Source organism: Cydia fagiglandana, chromosome 11 (assembly GCF_963556715.1).
Source record: "Cydia fagiglandana chromosome 11, ilCydFagi1.1, whole genome shotgun sequence".
NCBI classification, from domain to species: domain Eukaryota; kingdom Metazoa; phylum Arthropoda; class Insecta; order Lepidoptera; family Tortricidae; genus Cydia; species Cydia fagiglandana.
In genome coordinates, this window is record NC_085942.1 from 8,316,122 (window position 1) to 8,336,291 (window position 20,170).

The 20,170-nt window shown below is 38.0% G+C and overlaps 2 protein-coding genes across 2 annotated transcripts in view; one reads left to right on the plus strand and one right to left on the minus strand.

Moving 5' to 3' along the window:
• The first annotated feature begins 346 nt into the window (after positions 1–346).
• On the plus strand, positions 347–9,853 carry LOC134668859 (anamorsin homolog). Its single transcript, XM_063526334.1, has 5 exons — positions 347–736; positions 1,184–1,410; positions 1,840–2,005; positions 5,361–5,467; positions 9,703–9,853. Exons 1-5 carry the CDS (start codon positions 592–594, stop codon positions 9,805–9,807), a joined length of 750 nt encoding a protein of 249 aa, XP_063382404.1. The 5' UTR covers positions 347–591; the 3' UTR covers positions 9,808–9,853.
• Positions 9,854–12,119: 2,266 nt separating this feature from the next.
• The window catches only part of LOC134668872 (ataxin-1), a 51,668-nt gene continuing 43,617 nt past the window's right edge, over positions 12,120–20,170 (minus strand). The window contains exons 3-4 of the mRNA XM_063526351.1: positions 19,909–20,142; positions 12,120–18,255 (exon numbers count right to left, since the gene is read on the minus strand). Of these exons, the coding sequence (XP_063382421.1) occupies positions 17,956–18,255; positions 19,909–20,142 (534 nt within the window). The 3' untranslated portion in view covers positions 12,120–17,955. The remainder of the gene's footprint in view (positions 18,256–19,908; positions 20,143–20,170) is intronic.

Sequence of the window (20,170 nt, forward strand, 5' to 3'; positions counted from 1 at the left end):
AAGATTGAAAAAATAAAACTAATATTATCAATATTAAAAAAAATATTGCCTAGTTGTAATTTGGATTGACTATGTTATTCTAATTATATAATTCGGTAAAATATAGAGAAGTATAAGTATGTAATCATCGTTCGTACTCTCTATTATCATCGTTCGTTTTTTTTCTAACTCTAGAAAACTAGTTTACCTTAATATGTTTCATAAATACTTTTATACATACTTTGTGGGGAACAAAGTATATAGGTATTTCGGTTTTTTGACAACAGTGTGCAATTACAACTTTTTCAGGTTTTTATAGCATTCATATAGGGCAACCCCATAAGTGATTGTCAATTGTCATCTGTTTCACGCACGTACGCTGTACGACATCACGTACACGCGTTACTAATTTTTCTACGCTATTTATTACGATTCGCAGCAAGTCAACTGCTCATTCATAAAACAACCTAGTGTTGGCGCAGTTATTGATTTACCAAGACACGCCAAGCGTCTTACAATAATATTGATCATTCGTTCCTTCATAAATTACGAGCTTGGAGCACAAACGGAAGAAATCAATCATCAAGAGAATACATTTGACCGCAAGCCACAATGAATGCCCTAAAGAGCGGCGATAATGTGCTAGTTATTTGGAAAGGCAGCGAACAAAACGAGCTGAGCAAAATAGTGTCCGACATTCAAAGTGCGACCAACAATGGAAATGTTGTTCTCGAAAATTCGGAAATGATTACTGAAAGTAAGTATATCCCTACCTGTAACACGAATATGAGGTATAATACTTTAAATGTGTTATAATACACCATATTTAGTAAATCCAGCAGTGCGAAGGGCTTATAAAAATACATAGGTGTTTTAATATTATTGCTAAGTTATAAAAATAATACCTCGTCTAGAAGGTCCGCCTGCGGCATTGACCCCACAATGCTGGCCGCGATTTATATTACAATGTTATTCATAAAAATATTCTACAATGTAATTATGTTGCATTTGTAATTTAGCTCATCTAAATATTTTTGAAATCATTAATATTTATTTTCAATGCTAGAATATTTATTATGTATTTTCAGCTATGTTGGTATTTGCCAGGCTATCTAAAGCGTACTGTATCAACTTTTACAATTTCATTCCTTAAATGTAATAGTAATAGCAATGTGTAATTTAATGTATGACAAAAAAATTTCAGCATCAAGGCCACAGTCATCCTTCAATGTCATACTCTCAAACATCGTCCCTCCACACTCCATCACCCACAACGACAGTCTCCTGGCAACCCTGATCAAACTTCTCAAGCCCAGCGGCAAGTTGGTGGCGAAGGATGCGTCGGACCTCAGCACGGCACTGAAACTAAATGGGTTCCTCAATGTCACACAGGCTGATGGTGTCTACACAGCGGAGAAGCCTAAATTTGAGGTATGACTCTCTCTCTTTAGCCTTTTTCTACCCTTTGGGTGTATGTCTCCTTCATTTTACACCATTCGTCATGGTTTTGTGCAACCTGGAGCTTCTTCGCTGCAATCCTTTTGATGTTGTTGTCCCAATGCATCTTGGGTCTACTTTGAGGATGCTCATCCCCCCATAGTCTCCACTCGAGTAGTTGTTTACTTCACAAATCAGTCTTTCGTGCTATATGACCAGCCCATTCCCACTTCAAATTAGCTATGCCTAAGGTATGACTATGCCTAAATAAAGAATGAAATTTGCAAACTTCTATTATAAAAAGTATTGACAAAGAAATCTTTAATTATTCAATTGGTTGTAAAATAGTAATCCCTTATTATTAGACATTTGGTGCAGCAGAGTGGTGTTATTAATTTTATAGAATGTTACAACCAATTCCAGGTCGGATCAAAAGCGCAACTTAAACTGGGCAGCAAGCCAGCAGTATGGAAACTGGATGACACAGTGGAGGCGGCGTGGACGGGGGGCAATGATGATGACATCATCAACTCCGACCAGCTGCTGGATGAAGATGATCTCAAGAAACCTGATAAAGAATCACTCAGAGGTAAGCAATAACATTTTATACATTATACAACTGGTACAAGTTACCTACATTTCAAAATTCAAAGGTCTAACTTACATTTTGTAACATGACTGATTGAATTATTTTAGTTATGTTCTGTTAATACTACACATCATACTTTTTTAAACAGCAAAGTTACTTGTTATAATTAAAAGAATTAACAGTGTCATCTCAGTATAAGAAGTTGCTACATTACATGCTTTTTTTATAAATAAAAAAATCATAATTTGCTTTATAATATTTAATTTTTTTGATGCTATTGTACTCCTGCTCTGCTTATATTATACAGATTGTTAGTATTAAGCCTAAACAAATTGTTATTATGTTTTGTTTAACCACTCAACCGTCCGGCCCGCGAGACTGTTTTCCTGTCAACCGTCCGGGTTTTTTTAGCGACGCACGCCCCGCGCAGCGTATTCACAAATTTCTACAAAAATTATGACTACACTGCCATCAAAATTTTTTAGAGCTAACTATTTAGTTAGGCTAGGTTGTCGCATCAAGAGAATTAGTAAATAATGCCGAAAATTTCCGTTAGATAGCTCTGAAATCAATTCTTTCTTCCACCCCTTTGGAAGGTTCCCGCGGACGGTTAAGAGCATATTTTTTTCGGATACTATGCTAGCGTCGGACGGTCAAGTGGTTAAGTCATTAAAATACTTGTGAGGGCAAGAAAATACATGAAATTAATATAAATAACGAAAATTGGTTATGTGACCTAATTCATTATGTAAAACATAATGATGTTGCAAATCCTTCAAAAATAATCACAATAATAACAGTTACGTATCTGATTTTATAATGATAGCGCGGAGATATAAACATTGAGGTTTTGTGTTCCAACGGACGCGCCGCTCCGAGGTTTTGTGTTGCGAATTGGCTGAACGCCGTCACGTATGAATGACGCGGCGATTCAATTCACCTACTGTTTACAGGTGCTTTATTTTTAAATTGAACTGTAATACAAAGCGTTAGGGATTGTTTTCGTAATGTTGCGTAATCTCAAAAAGTCAGTGACTCCGTATTGCATTGACTTGAAACAAAGTAAAACATTCATTAACATGAATCATTGTTTTTGAATGGTTACAAAAATAGTTACACTTCCAAACTGCTCAAAAAACGTGTACTTATTAACATTGAAGTTTGGGTAGGTACCTACTGTGAAGATATTTTTGAGTGCCTGAGATAGCATACCTATATGAATTATTTGTAATCTTTTTCGTCGGTTCTAATTCAAATGCTCTTTTTCGCATTGTAATTTTAAATTTAACCGTTAAATTAATGGCCTAACCACACAGGGTTCTCCAAACTGCGGCCTGCAAAAAAAAATACGAGAGGGCTATAATCTGGCACGCCACAATAATGCAGGACAGCCAAAGGGCATCATGGCCCGAGCGTCATAAAATATTTAAAACTCATACTTAATGTTAAAATTGAAACAGGACTATAATTCGTTTTTTTTAGCATTAGAAATAAGGTAAACAATCTTGATGTGTCTTTTAATTGAAAAACACATTTTAAAAATAAATTACGGCAAATATGTAACAATTTATATGAATCTAATACGATCATTTATATTCTTCTGCTTTCATTAGTAATAGTTTTTGATTTTTAAAAAGCGTTTTTCAATTAAAAGACATGTCAAGATCGCTTACCTTCTTGCAAGTTCTTTCTAATGCTAAAAAAAACGAACTATAACATAATAAAATCAACATACTATTGAAGATCTTTAAGATATATAGCGTCATGCGATGAGTGTTGATTTGTATAAGATTGTCTCATAATATTTTTTTACAGTACATAAGGACTGTTCATTTTATTAAGCGGACACACAAAAAAGTATAAATTACATTTTTCTAATTCTGGAATCGCTTAATTTAGATAAATATAATAAAAACGGAAACCAACGCAAAACATTTTAATGTAAATATAGTATAATATAATAACATCGGTAAGATTTTCGTACTTTTACACGGTTGCGCCGTTCAAGTGCCTGCACATAAATTTTTGACACTTTTTGACAAGTTGTAAACAACATTCGTTTGAATTCTTTCAATGTTTTAGTTTCTCATCTACCCTTTTTTAAGTGCATCTTCACATTGGTCAAGTGCCACTCGATGGAGTGGAGCTCCGGGCAATTAGATGAGTTGACTTGTTTTTGAACGAAATCAATGTTTTTCAAATTCAGTAGCTTTACTTTCTGACCAGCATAGTGGGCACTTGCCAAATCAGGCCGAAATGAAGAGGTGACATTATGCGTCTGATAGACGGAAAGTACTCGTTATTAGATGCATTATTTTCTGTAAATGTCGCAACCAAAGTTCATGTCGCAAAATAGAACAAACTTTTTAAGGCCACAGGAACCAATTGCCTGCCAGACAAGGATTTTCTTCATGAATTGGTCAATTTTGATGTTACTCTCCTCGTCGAATATATGATCTTCTACAACGGCATGGTAGCATCAGGGCCATTGGTAACGTACTACAGCAACATTTTACGCATTTTCCGTTGTCCATTAAAATGCTACGAAATTTATCTTAATGTAAAATGTAGTACAGTTTGACGCTTCTTTTTTTCGATTGCTTTCGCTGCTCTGTAATTCTTTTGTCCATTTTTTTCTTTCTATGGGTCCATTTATTGTACATACTTCTTATATTTTAATCTGTGCCTACTCTAACGCCTGCTGTCTTAGGAATTTCGCGAACCGATAAGTAATTTATTGATTTTAACAGCCGCATGACAATACTTTTGTTTCTGGATTGGCCGGGCCGCTTCTGTGCCGGGATTTTGTAAAATCTTCAAGCATATGATGCTCTGCAAATGTTTTAATAATTTTATTCACGTTTATCTTGGAAAATTTGTACATATTTACGATTTTTCGCAGTGAATACTAGCCTGTGCATCCTTATTGCAGAACTAACTTGCTATGTTCCAAATTTGTTCGGTCCTTCGGGAAAAATATTTGACTATTATGGGAACAAATATGTAGCAATTGATAAATAAGGGATTGTTAATTATATTGTTATGAGCTGTACGTCAATTGATTTTAAATTCGCCGATTAAAAGAGGTGTAAGAGTGTCCGCTTAGTAAACTGAACAGTCCTTATGGTCCTATTTTCCCGCACTAGAGCGGGAAATAGCACTTTTCGTGCGTATGTCAAAAGTTTAAAGGGCCATATGTACTGTAAAACATTGTACGATACACGTGCGAATAGGTAATTCGCAACTCGTGTCGATTTAAAACACTCCCTTCGGTCGTGTTTTAATTTATCGCCACTTGTTTCGAATTTGTTCTTTTCCGCACATGTATCGTAAATAACTATTATTTATTTTCCAGTGTGTGCCACAACGGGTAAGCGGAAGGCGTGTGCGGATTGCTCGTGCGGTTTGGCTGAGGAACTGAATGGTCAAGTCAAGGAAACCCCCAAGTCTTCGTGCGGAAGCGTAAGTATCCTTGTGCTCAAATAGGGCCGTGTTGCATGATAAACTCCTTCAGTTGCTTATGCTATCCCTCAACCAAATTAACCGACCGGTGTCGTAAAACTTCTCATTCATGCCACAGAAGAAATAATAGTACTACGGTGCAGAAAGGACACTTCCTACAAACCCGAAGTTTGACAGCGGTTAAGATAAGATAAGATAAGATAATCATTTATTGCATAATTATATGTGTTACAGAAAGGTGGATTACATGATGTACATATTTTAGTTGACTCACTATAATTTGCCTGTCAGGCGTACAATATTTGTTTACTTAAAATCTATATTAACTATAACTATAATCTATATTAGGTAACTATTTACAATGTTTGTAATTGCCATATTTTTCTTTCTTAGCCTAGTTTTACCTAAGAAGGAAAAATAAGGCACGTGCTATCAACTATCCTATTCTATTACAAAGTGGTTGAGAAATCTATATCAAAAAAATCATTTATATTGTAAATTGTAAGGCATCTTCTTTTTCAATATGTGTACTAAAGATTTTTTAAACGCCTTTGTATCCTGATCTTTAATTGAGTCAGGTAATTTATTAAATAATTTAGCAGCCATTACGTATAAGCTTTTATTATAGTAGGCGGTTTTGTTGGCGGTTCAGGGTCGAATCGTGCTATCTCTTTCTAATACATGGCACTATCCCTTTCGGCTATTTAGTGTTGTTAAAAATCAAGTGATTATCTTAGGCTACAAATATAATGACCACCAAAAAATACTTTGGTACCCTAAATAAAAAAATCATTGCTACCAAAAAAAACTGGTCAAGTGCGAGTCGGACTCGCGTTTCAAGGGTTCCGTACATCACACAATTTTCAACAATTTTTTTTTACATGAAACGTGACGTGAGTGAAACGTCTTGAAAAACCCGAATGGGTCAGTCAAAAACCAGATGTAACATGAAGTTTTCTGGCGTGGTGGCTTATATCTCTAGAACTCTGAAGATTAAATGCCGAACAATAGTACAAGTGTCCAAATGCGAAGACTGAAGACCGAGCTCCGCGTAGAGCTGAAAACTCGGAGCATCCGACGGGTCGCGCTTCCTACAACTTCCGAAAGTATTTTAAAAGCGAAGGCCGAAGAGAGATAATACCTACATGCTGGCCAAAAAATAAGTGCATTCCCATAGCCGGGAAGGTTTTGGGATTATAATGATCAACTTTTAGTATGAGACCAACCCCGAAATCGCGATAAAAAATGTATCCCCCCATAGAAAACGGACCAGCCAAAATGTATGAAACAGTCAAATTTTTCTTCGCGATTTCGGGGTTGCACGTTGGCAACGGGAATACTTAGTTTATTTTTTGGCCATCCTGTATAGTGTTTTTCAAAACACGTAACAATAGTAACCTAATCAATCAGTACTACAAGTGCCATTGCGGCTATGTGCCAGATACAGCCTAGTCGCATTTTTTGTCTTAAATCCGACTCACGCTTGACTTTAGATTTCTAATATGTTTTCCTATCATCTTTAGGTAAAGGACTATTTTGTGTATTTTTTTCAGAATTTTAGACCCAGTAGTTTCGGAGATAGAGGGGGGGGAATGGTCATTTTTTGTCTATTTTCTTGAATAACTTCTAAACTTTTTATCGTAAGTTTATAAGAAAAATATATTTGAGATTCTCACAATGAGCTCTTTTGTTTAATATGTAACACGATATAGTTTTCAAAACTTAGTTTTTTAATTTTAGTGTTTACCCCCCAAAAGTAGCCCCTATGTTTAAAATTTATTTGTTGACGTTACATATCCGTCTTTGGGTCACAGAGTTACATATGTGTACCAAATTTCAACTTAATTGGTCTGGTAGTTTCGGAGCAAATTGGCTGTGACAGACGGACAGACGGACAGACAGACGCACGAGTGATCCTATAAGGGTTCCGTTTTTTCCTTTTGAGGTACGGAACCCTAAAAATTACTGAACACCAAAAAAATAAGGCCTAAAATTACAAATGTACCACCATTTTAATTACGACTGCACTTCAAATTGTATTCGAATACCAAATAGGTATATTGAATGATTACCAAAAATCATTAATGATCACCAAATCTTGAAGACCAAATAAATACGATATTTTCACCTAAATAAACCACTATGATACCAAAAAATTTATACATATTACCAAATAAAGTAAAATGATGCCAAAATTACTAGCCCCTCCCGCTCAACCCCCGTACCCCGCACCGCATAACTTAGGTAGGCATACTGAAATGCTACTAGAAAAGTATGTTAGGTTAGGTTTGTACTGCTATCAGTTAAGTGGGCTAGGTTAACACTGCGACCCTTACAGAAACGAATTGCTACTAGAAAAGTGGGTTAGGTTAGGTTTAAACTGCGACCCTTACAGAAAAGAAATGCTACTAGAAAAGTGGGTTAGGTTAGGTTTGAACTGCGAACCTTACAGAAACGAAATGCTACTAGAAAAGTGGGTTAGGTTAGGTTTGAATTGTGACCCTTACAGAAACGTAATGCTACTAGAAAAGTGGGTTAGGTTAGGTTTGAACTCCGACCCACACAGAAACGAAATTCTACTAGAAAAGTGGGTTAGGTTAGGTTTGAACTGCAACCCTTCCAGATAAGAAATGCTACTAGAAAAGTGGGTTAGGTTAGGTTTGAACTGCGAACCATACAGAAACGAAATGTTACTAGAAAAGTGGGTTAGGTTAGGTTTGAACTGCAACCCATACAGAAACGAAATGCTACTAGAAAATTTTGCTTTGCTTTAATAGGATAGCAAGATTTAAAAATTTGTTTATAATTTTACATTAAAATGGAGTTCTAATTTTGGTGGTCATTTACTATTTTTGGGATTACAATGATTATTTTGGTGTCATTTTATTTAATAGGATAGCACGATGTAAAAATTTGGGTCTCAATTGACATTAAATTGGGGTTTGAAATTTGGTAATTATTTACAATTTTTGGGTTAATAATGATTAATTTGGTGTCATTTCCTTTAATAGGATAGTAAAATGTAATAAAATTGGTAATCATTTCACATTAAAATGGTGTTATAATTTTGGTGATCATTCATTATTTTAGGGTGGTAAAGTAGATTTTTTTGGTATTAAATTTTATTAAATCTGGTGATCAGTTAAATAGCAGCCATTATCTTATCTGTGGTCGTGCACGCAAAAGGAAGTCACGTGGTGCCAACCCTAAAAATTGCTCGGAGCAATGCTGAGCCGAGCGGAGCTCGGAGCCGAGTTCGACCGAAGTCAGGAGTGTCTCCCCACTGTGCATGCTTACGTGGTCATATGATTGAGAGAGATAGTTTTATATGACCTCGGTCGTCAGTTTGATTGACGGATAGTATAGTGTACCTCATTGCTGAGGGTCGTGAAATTCCCGTGGAATCAGAGGGGCTACCGCGAAAACCGAAATTCGCAAATTGCGGGGATCTTTCTCTTTTACTCCTATGAAGGCGTAATAAGAGTGACAGAGAAAAATGCCCGCAATTTGAGAACTTCGATTTTCGCGGTTATAGCCCAGCTTCTCTTTGACGATGTCGCGCCATCTGTGTCTGTTTTTGGCGTGAAGCGGGACATGCAGTTGGCTGTCCAGGGTAGAACGGACTTGATCTTTTAACCTTTTGAACGGCAAACGGCGCATCCATTTGCTGTGCCACTGACGCCACGGGGGTAAAATTTAGTTTTGTGAATAAATAATGCCAGTTGAAAGCCACCGACGATTGTGACGAATGTAGAATGAGTGACGAAAGCAGAATAGGACAAATTTAAGAACTTGACGAAAAACGAATGGGACGACCCAAGACGATACCGAATACTAACCTAAAAGTGGGGTGCTTTTCAGTAGATTTTCATCAAAAAACGATTGACGTCAAATGCCGTCTTTGGCGTCGCTGTCCCGATTTTGCGTTGACTTCAATTGCCGTCAGTGGCGTTCAAAAGGTTAACTAAATTGATAATGACTGATGCGATAAAATTCGTAAGATCTTCCATTTAATGGCTCCTCTACACGATGGGCCAACGCCGGCCACTCCAAGGGACGCAGCCATGCGGTAGAATGAGATAGCAATATCACTTGCTCCCTCTAACGTATAAATGCGTCCCTTGGAGTGGCCGGCGTTGGCCCATCGTGTAGAGGAGCCATAAAACTAATACCCAGCCAGCAATTGCCTACTTCCCTGCATCCACAATAACAATAATGTATTATTCCTTTTGCAGTGTTACCTTGGCGACGCGTTCCGCTGCGCGACCTGTCCTTACCTCGGCATGCCAGCCTTCAAGCCCGGCGAGAAAGTGCTGCTGGACCTTAAGTCCGACATCTGAAGATAGTATTGTTGTGATTATTGATAATAAACTCTTTGTAAGTACTCATTTAATTTTCATTTATTATGGCTCCTCTACACGATGGGCCAACGCCGGCCTCTCCAAGGGACGCATGCGTTAGAGGGAGCAAGTGATATTGCTATCTCATTCTACCGCATGGCTGCGTCCCTTGCAGTGGCCGGCGCTGGCCCATCGTGTAGAGGAGCCATTACGTTGATGCTTCCTGTAGATTTAGTGCTAGTAGTTTTGTATTGGGTTGCACAAATGTTAAAATGAAAGTTTTTATGTACAGTCAACTGTAAAAATATGGGTGCACAAATCATCTCAAAAATATGTCCCATAGCTCTTATGTCAGCGAATTAAGAACTATGGGACATATTTTTGAATAAGTTGTCTACACCCATATTTTTACAGTTGACTGGACATACTCTAGTGAGTCTAATATGTAACCACAGGTAAAGGGAGCAGCTGATGGTGCATATGTCGGCGGTCGATTGTAAGATCAGGCAGATCGTGAAATTCCTAGGCATATCGTGAAACGTGAAAATCTTTGACTCGTTCCCTGAGTCGACGGCTCATATTTCTGGGCAGTTCGCCCTTCGGGCATCTGAAGTAACCACAATCTTACCTATATATTGGTTTAATGTGACTATCCTCAAAACAATACACAGGAACATTACGATCTGCCTGATCTTACGATCGGCCGCCGACACATAGATGAGAAAGTGGACTGCTTGGCTACATAGTGTCTGACAATGGCTAGTCAAATAGACCTGATAATCTGTATCATCATGTTAAAAAAAAGCCATGTAGATATGTCAAAATTGTCACAATGATTTAACGAACATTTGTGCAACTGGGGATTATCTAAAAGTAATTTAGTGGAAATAATGAATTCAGCTGTTGCGGCTATTTTGTCAAGATATTCTTCTGAAGTATGTACAGTCGCCATCAGATATATCAGAGCGGCCGAGGTGATCAAAAATATCTGAACACGCACTCTAACGCCTTGACAATAGAGGCGTGTTCAGATATTTGTGAGCGCCTTGGCTGCTGGGATATATCTGATGGCGACTGTACCTACCTACAATGTTCTAATTTACTATATTATTGTAAACGGTTCATAGTGGGAGAAGTGATAATTTCGTTCTACGTGGGTAAATAATATAAAGCTTTTCGATTTTAATCTAGACCTATAACGACTTATCAAGGTTTTTTATCCTTAATCTTGTTGTTTGTTGTATTTATTTCCATCAAATTTTTGACCGCCATAGCCGACAAAGAGTACAGTTTAAAATGAACTTCCATGGATTCCGATAAGGTTTACTTTTGCTTGACATGTAGATTAGTAATGGCGGTCAAAAGTAGTGGCATATCATGTCGTTTTTACTAAAGTACCTAGACCCATGAACGTGTTGCACCAACAGCCGTTGAGAAATTGGTTTAAATTGACGCTACTATAGGTATCACTTGTAGATATAGCGAAAAAATAGTGAATGTAATTATGATGATAACCAACAGTTGGTACAACCAGCTCAAAATATTATATTACTACCTAAATCAGGTCAAATCAAGCGATTTTTGAATATCAATCGCTCGTTTTGTCACTCGAAAATCGGTGGAAAACGGCGAAATGTTAATTTTTGAAATACGATTGATAGAAATTGGGAATCTAGTGGCATTGACCACTCGTTTTCAATTGTATTAGTAAAATTTCAATGCCTAGTGGAGATATTGAACGAAATACACGAAATCGAGCGGTAGAATTTCAAAAATCGGCCCCCTGTTGTCATTTCAGCAAACGTACAGTCACCTGCAATAATATGTTACACAATGAAGGCCGCAAAAATATCTGACACGATCTTATTCGTAGAGCCATAAGAGCGTGTCACATATTTTTGCGGCGTTCGAAGAGTAACATATTATTGCAGGTGACTGTACCTATTATGGTCTTGTCACACGATACGACGTGCGGACTTAGGGCCAGTTGCACCAACCACATTTGACAGACTGATCAACGTTAGCCGGCGCGCCCCGCTGCTTTACTATGAAACTTTCCATACATAAAAAATTTGACGATACGACGAACTCTTTAACGATACGAACAGTTTGGTGCAACCGACCCTTATTCGTAATACGCCTGCTGAGCGGCTACCGCGAAAATCGATTCTCGCAAATTGCGGGATCTTTCTCTTTTACTCCAACGAAGGCGTAATTGGAGTGACAGAGAATAATCCCCGCAATTTGCGAACTTCGATTTTCGCGGTTATAGCCCTGGTCGCAAGGCATTGGTGGTTATAAAGAAAACGCACTTGTAGCAAATATTCAGTTATACATATTTTCTCTTCTTTTTACAAACAGTTAACTTATTTTAACACATCTCGGTCTATAACATTTTCCATTTACATAATCTGAAATAGTACTCACTCCGCTATACAATAAAATATACATATATATTTTGCCATTCATCATATAATTATATAACAATTTTATATTTATTTTTCTATTACATAAATGACACAACTTCTCAAGTAAAAGCATCTATCTGTATTTCTATTATAATTTTAAAAGAAACTCCTAATGATAGGTGATTTTGTAACAAATATAATATATCTATCAGTTGTTATTTGACAGTCACACTATCTGAACTTGTTTGAGGTTAAGTTTGTATATCATGTCGATTTTAACCAATAATAATTAAGAATATGTTAATAACGTATATAAAGACAGGTATTCCTCTAGCCGCCCAGCGACCTATAAAAAGGTCGCCTATTCCATTCTAATTTGAACTTTGCGTTGACAAAATAAAATTTCATTTTGCTTGGCAAGGTTTGACGTATGGGCGGCTAGAGGTGGACATTCGTTTGACCAAAACAGTTGAATATAATAAGAAATCTGTAAGATGGCACAATCTAGTGTCGGAAGTACTTGGTTAGTTGGGAAGGTTCACTACGAACTGTGGAAATCATGGGCATCTATTCGACACGCTCAAACTCCTATCTCCAGAACCGGTATCGATGCCTGACTCAGGCTAAAAGTAAATATAGTTGGTCGAATCAATTTGTCAGTCAGTAAGAACTAGGAAAACTATACTCATCCTTTTCTTTTGGCTGCTAATTCAGTGTAAGACAAAGATTCTGTTTCGCTCTGTCTAAGATTGAAATGAGACAGTCCTTTGACAAACTATATGTTGCAACATAGTTATATTTATGAGTAAATAGGAAATCTTGTAGATGTTGTTATTCTAGTGCAGTCCTTTTATGTTTACAAAAACACAATATGACAACATTTACAATACCGAAAAAATAACTGTACCAAATTTTAGGTATCTACGTCAAACGGTCTCTGAGAAAAACGCATTTAACTGATTTGCAAGACCGCAGTGATCCCATAAGTGTTCCGTGAACAAAGTTTTGTACGGAACACTAATACGTTTGTGATAGTGTTGCTACATTACGCATCTCCTCGAGTCAATAGTTATTTGTACAACAAGAGATCAAAGTTTGATATTTCTTCGAGTGATTATTTTGAATTCTTTCGCTTGCACGGGAAGCGAAAGATTCTATAATAGATTCACGAGCGTAGCGAGTGAATCTAATTTAGAATCTTGAGCGTAGTAAGGGATTCAAAAGCGCACGAGATGTAAATAACTTTGATCTCGTGTAGTACACAAAATTTTTCACCCTAAGCAGTGAGAACATACCTAGAGGGACAGAGATAATAGAACCCAAGTATATCGAACTTGTATTAGACCCCGCATGTTGAAATGACATTTGACTATAAAAGTCACTTGAAAAACATTTTGTCTCACTCAGTGAGCAAAATGCGATTTTGCTCACTCATACTTTCTCACTAAGTGAGCAAAATGCGATTTTGCTCACTGAGCGAGACAAAATGACTTAGTGAGCAAAATCGCATTTTGCTCACTGTTTTTAAGAAGCAAAGTGCCCTTGTTCGAGCTGCTGAGGTGAAAATATTTATTTTGTGTTCAAAGTAAAGGTGAGACTCAATACCGATATGATAAGTTGATAAGGTCATAGCGTATGGAATAATGCCCGTAACAAATGTAAAGCATAGTTGTTTTCCTTCGTATTTTCTCGTTCGTATTTGTCATACTGCGTCAGTTAATCTCGGTACTTTTTGCACCGAGATTGACTGAAATAGCAAGAAACGTTCGTATGTTTCCGTGAAAATACGAAGGAGAACAATTATGCACTACATAAGTACTATGTTGGCAACGACGAAACACGGCACTCTAAATACTTAGAGGATATAACCAACGGAGACGCCATGTCTATAATTTTCAGTACAAAATAGTCTGCCGTTTTTTGCGGGGGAGGGGCACATGTCAGATAAACGTCAGTCCATACATGTGTTTGACATGTGGTTGACCATTGGCCGCCTATTTTCGACAGAGGGGAACGCCTGTTAATGACCACTCCGTTTGGTTATATTCTCTAAGTCTAAATATGATAAGTATCTATTGTTACTATGCAACGCATGTCCAGTCATTCGTGTAGGTACTTACAAAATAATTATATCTCTGTCACACACGTGAATCAATGACTTGCTACAGCGCCAAGATGGACAATTGCAATTATTTCTACGTTTTATTTCTATATCAATGTGTTGCCGAAAGTCGGTCTCTACGTTTGAACACTCATACAAAGATCACTCGATCACAAGAACGGAGGGTCTACCGCGAACCAAGTTCGACGTGATGCCTCTCTGTCGCACTTGTAAATTCGTACGTAAGTGTGACAGTGAGGCAACACGTCGAACGTGGTTCGCGGTAGGCCCTCAGTGATCATTTCTCTACGTTGGAATTAGAAATAATAATTAGATATAGGTATATGTATGTATCTTATTGTCGACAAGCGAATTTTAAAGAAATAAAACGGAAATAAACTTAACCATGAATATAATATATCATTTCCTGGCAACATTAAGAACACTCGTGACATAATAACGTATTCAATGATACAGGACCAAAGTTTCTGTTTGCTCACTATAATTTTTATTGATGTGTTGAAAAAAGTACTCTGCTATTCATCGCGTAATGCACGTGGTATAATAATATACTCCGCCTGGTACTCTCTTCCCGTCTTTTCTAGGTCACCTGACTGACACAAGCCTACGTCATCATGCGACAGCGCTATATGATAATATGCGATAGCGCTATATATAGCGGCCATGTTCTTGTGACGTAGGCCTGTGTCACTCTGGGAAGAGAAGACCATGTTTTATTAGACTACGTAATGCAGAAACTTTGTTCGTGTTTACAAAAATGAGGCTATCAGTTGAGCAGAAATAACTTAGACCGGCTTAAACCCAGATTAGGGCTCGTTACACTTAATCGTCCGCATTTGATAACAGATGTCGCACAGTGTAAACGTATCCTATCGTCAATTTTTTTTTTTTTGGGAACTTGGTACAAAGAAATCAATACATTTTGCTCAAATTTGATTACCTCATATATATTATTGATTCTCACTTACAAATATAGTATTTGGATAGGTATTGTCTGATCATAATGTATGTTGATGGAAAAATATAACTTTCTTGACAGCAATTGGTTTTATAAATGTTGTGATAACTACTCCATATGAAGTAATTATTGGTTGTAAATACAATAGTTAAAATCGATTTTGTATATTTAATTTACATTGGCTTGCAATTGTTATAATACATAGAACATACGTTAGTACTCGTAGTTCAAGGGAACAAAACTTTGAAGCTGGCTTGGAATATAAACTGGTACATTTCAATAGATTTCTAGTCTTGGAAGAACTTTGATTCTGCCAATTTATAATCAAAATATTGCAAATATCGGGACATTAATGTCCTAAGTATGTTATCGTGCTTGACACGTCAACGAAAACAGTTTGTATAGCACCCTTCATTGAAATTAAGTTAATACTTTCGGAATTGAAAATTTTGGGAAATAATACTTTTTGTAAGAATTTTTGTACTAATCGAGTCGAGCGACTTTTTTGGAGTAGGAGCGCGGCGCGTCGCGCCGGTAGTGCCCGATCACTTAATAAATGCTCCTTCCTATATCATAATTTAAGTAATATCTTCAAAGAAACTACTATCCCACAACATTCAGTAAAGCGTCCCAGTCTTTTTATAAGTTTATTTTCATCAAATTGAGATCTTGTCGACTTGTTGGCGACCGGCCGCGGCGCGCGCCGCCCGGTCTCAAGTTTGTGAGGTAGGCTTAGTCATGATCTAATGAAGCGCCTTGTTAGAAAATACCGATTAATAAAATGAGATCTTTCATTACAATTACAAAATATAATAATAAACACGATAAAACTAGAATTACATACATTATACAACAAATTATTAGCTTTTTATCTACGCTCCGCCGGCCGTGTCCGGGCGCGGTGCCGGGCCGGCCGCTAATAATTAACATACAATTAACAAGCACGTAACATTTACGGTACAATGAAAGAACTACCCCGTGTCCCGCGGGCCAGGCCCGCCTAGCATGGCAAACATCCTTGTACCCATATCATTACACTCAACATTATACCTACGTATTAGGTATTCGGTTGCAAATCCATGTGAAACTCTACGATTTATATTATGCAAATAATAATATACCAAATGAAGAACGGTAAATATTCACTTAATAATATTTAAAATTAATTGGATTTTGATATGGCCTTTGCATTCGTCGTTATTTGGTATAACGATATACATATGTATAAAATCACAGACTCTACTTGTTTATGTATTTTGTTTGTTTCCTCCAGCGAAATTTTTGAGTATACGACATCTATATAGCTCCTTACCGTTTACGCACTTAGTACTCTAAACATATATATTTCCTTTATTCAAGCAATACTTCATATCTACTCTGACCAATAACTACAAAATATCACAGACTGTGTGTTTATTATGTATACAACAATCTTCTCATAGAAAAGTTATGTGTATTACACATGGACGTCTAAAAACAATAGAGATGACATCTAACGTCATAATATAGGTACATATATATTTTATTTTTAGAATAGATATTATAATGTATACACGATCAAATTATTTGTCAGATAAATTTGCCACCACCTCCAAGTTCGGTCCTTACTACGGCCAATAGGGGAAGTTTGTAGCAGGGTTTGTTTGGTTGTCTGTTTCGCGAGCCGGGATATGTCTGTCACAACCATGGGTGTGGGCTACGTCTACCCCCCACTGAGTCAGATTGCTTTTCTACCAAAGATGCCTAATTGCCTACAGACATGCTGTGTTGCTAATTATGTGTACCAATAATCCAATTAATCATCGAAGTGCCTTTTGTGAAGGATTGCGAGCTACGGATGTGAGCTGGAAGCTTGTTAATCTCATTAACCTGATCCGTTATGCCGTTTAGCTCTGGTCAATACCGTAACTGAGTCACATTTTTTGTAGTTTAGTTTATATCTCGTTTACCCTTTAGCATTAGTCACTAATTTGGTGGAAAAGCAGCCCCACTCAACGGTGAAAAGGCAAGGAACTCTTTCCTCATGTAGAACGTAAGCCCATAGCTACCCTACCAAACATTCATTGTACCTTTGTTTAACATAATATGCAATGCCGTCGCTACGGACTGGCGATTTAAAATCTCATTGTTTATCACAAAATCTAACCTACTATAAGATCTGGTAGAAACATACACATTGTTATTTTTGTGCTCATTAAGTTTTTCTCACTCCAATATAATTTTAAACTAAAACAGTTTGATTAATGATTTGATTTGTGTCGGTATGTATATATGTGCAAAAATATTTTTTATATGCTCTCCTACGCATCGCGCAAACGTTCTTTCACATATTTGTGATACATTTAGTTAGTCATGGAGTGTAACATTGAACTTTGACCTAAGTATCATAATTACATACATATTTACATTGTCGTACACATACGCGACAGAAGCACCCGACAGTAAAAAGCACCTAGAGCTCCCGATAGTACAGCGGACGGTCGCGGCTGCACGGGCACGCGATTACTCACTGGGTTATTGTCACTATCCACGTGAGAATATTGCGAAGCTGATTTCGTTAGATAGCAGGAAGATGAAGCGTTCGATCACTAATCCAGCTCACAATCCGCGACTACGGGAAGAAACGAACTAAACGATAGTTTTAGAGCGATCACGACGCTTCAGCGTTTCTTTGGAAGGGGGCGGTCGTCTTCGAGCACGTCTGAAGCGGACCACCGCCGCTTGCGAGCGTCTTCCTTAACGCTGAGGTTCTCCGGGTGCGTCTGAGGCGGCGCGGAGGAGGGATGCGCGGGGAGAGACGCGGAGGCGTGCTTCCTGGCGACTAGAGACACGCACACGTCGCCTACTTGCAGTCGTTGGACATGCAACCCGTACCGCGCCAGCGTGCGCTCCGGCTTGCAGGACGCCCAGCCACGCCCGTACACGAAGAACGGGTGGTCTACGGTCGAGTCCAGCTCCACCTGGAAACGAAATTTATCATATTTAATTACTTGTACCGAGAGGGTAACAACGCCCAAATAACTCGGAACCAATAATGCCAAGAAGCCTATTGAGACAGCAATATCTATTTTACGGTGGTTAAACCTGGAATGGCTATATGGCCTCAACTACGAGGGTAGTCCCAGAAGTGACCGACCTGACAAAGAAAACAAAAGAAAATCTAAACTTTTTTTTATTATTTTTCTACATAATCTCCTTTTAGTTCCATGCACTTAGCCCAGCGATGTTCGAGAGCTTCAACACCTTGTTTGTAGTGAGATTTGTCGAGGTCTTCAAAATACCCATCAACCGCAGCCTCCACTTCATCATTGCTGGCAAATCTTTTACCACCAAGCCATTTTTTTAAATTAGGAAACAAAAAATAATCGGAAGGGGCCAAATCAGGCGAATAGGGTGCATGAGGAAGTAATTCGAACTTTAACTCGCGGATTTTGGTCATGGCCTTGGCACACGTGTGTACTGGTGTATTGTCTTGGTGAAACAAAATTTTTTTTTTCGCCAGATGTGGTCGTTTTTGACAGATTTTTTCACTCAATTGATGCAAAAGGTTGGCATAATACTCGCCATTGATAGTCTTTCCTTTCTGAAGATAATCTATGAAGATTATCCCACGGCAATCCCAAAAAACGGAGGCCATGACCTTTCCTGCTGATGGAACTGTTTTAGCCTTCTTTGGGGCCGGTTCTCCTCTTCGAGTCCATTGCTTCGACTGTTCTTTCGTCTCTGGTGTGAAATAATGCACCCACGTTTCATCCATAGTAATATAACGCCGCAAAAACTCCGCTTTATTGTTGTGAAATTTTGCCAAACACTCGGTCGAAATATCTTCGCGATGTATTTTTTGTTCGTCTGTGAGCAATCGCGGCACCCACCTTGCGCACATCTTTTTCATATCCAAATTTTCAGTTAATATGCGATGTACAGCACTTTTTGAAATACCTGCCATGTCTGCTAGCTCGCGTACTTTCAATCGACGGTCATCTAATACCATTTTCTGGATTTTTTTTACAGTTTCTGGCGTAGTCACTTCATTTGGTCGACCACATCGATGTTCATCTTCACAACTAGAGCGACCTCGTTTAAACTCTGCCACCCAATATTTTACTGTTGTAAACGATGGAGCAGACTCCCCCAAAGTAGAATCTAGCTCCGTTTTAATACTAGTTGGACTAAAACCTTTCAAATGAAAGTATTGTATCACATAACGATGGCCAATTTTCTCCATGTCGGAAAATTTGTTCACAGCGTTCACTATTGATGGCTACTAAACAAAAGACAAACGACGCTATGTGTTCGAATTTCTAATTTAAACTTTATAAAGAGGTATTCTGTTTTAAAAAAGTATTTACTCAAAATAAAAACCTCTTTAAGTGTGTCAGGTCGGTCACTTCTGGGACCACCCTCGTATAACGAATTCTGTAGTCGAAACTACCGGACGTCAATATTAATGGAAACTCTTCGTTTTCCCATTTAAGAGTTTCTCTCGGTCACTATTAGCCTAATCAAAGGTGTCATGGTAAAAACAAATGTTGTTTCTATGACAAGTGAGTTGATGGAATCTTAAGATTCCTTCGAGGCATTGCCTTTTGTACATAAATAATAGAAGTACAAACCTGTGCCCGGTTCCTATCGTACGTCAGCGTGAGCGCGAGCCGGTCGCCCCGCTCGTCGAGCCGTAGCAGCGTGCATTGAGTCAGCGACAGGTCCCCACTGTGCTCTGCGCTCATCACAAAGTCTTCTGTCCTCATCTCTTCGACGCGCCGAAGCGAACCATCTTCGAGTCGAATGAGGGCACCGCGGCAGAAGTATGCTGCGGGCGCGCCGCGCTCCGGTGAAATTGGTGGTTCCTGAAATTGATAAAGGAATAAATTAGAA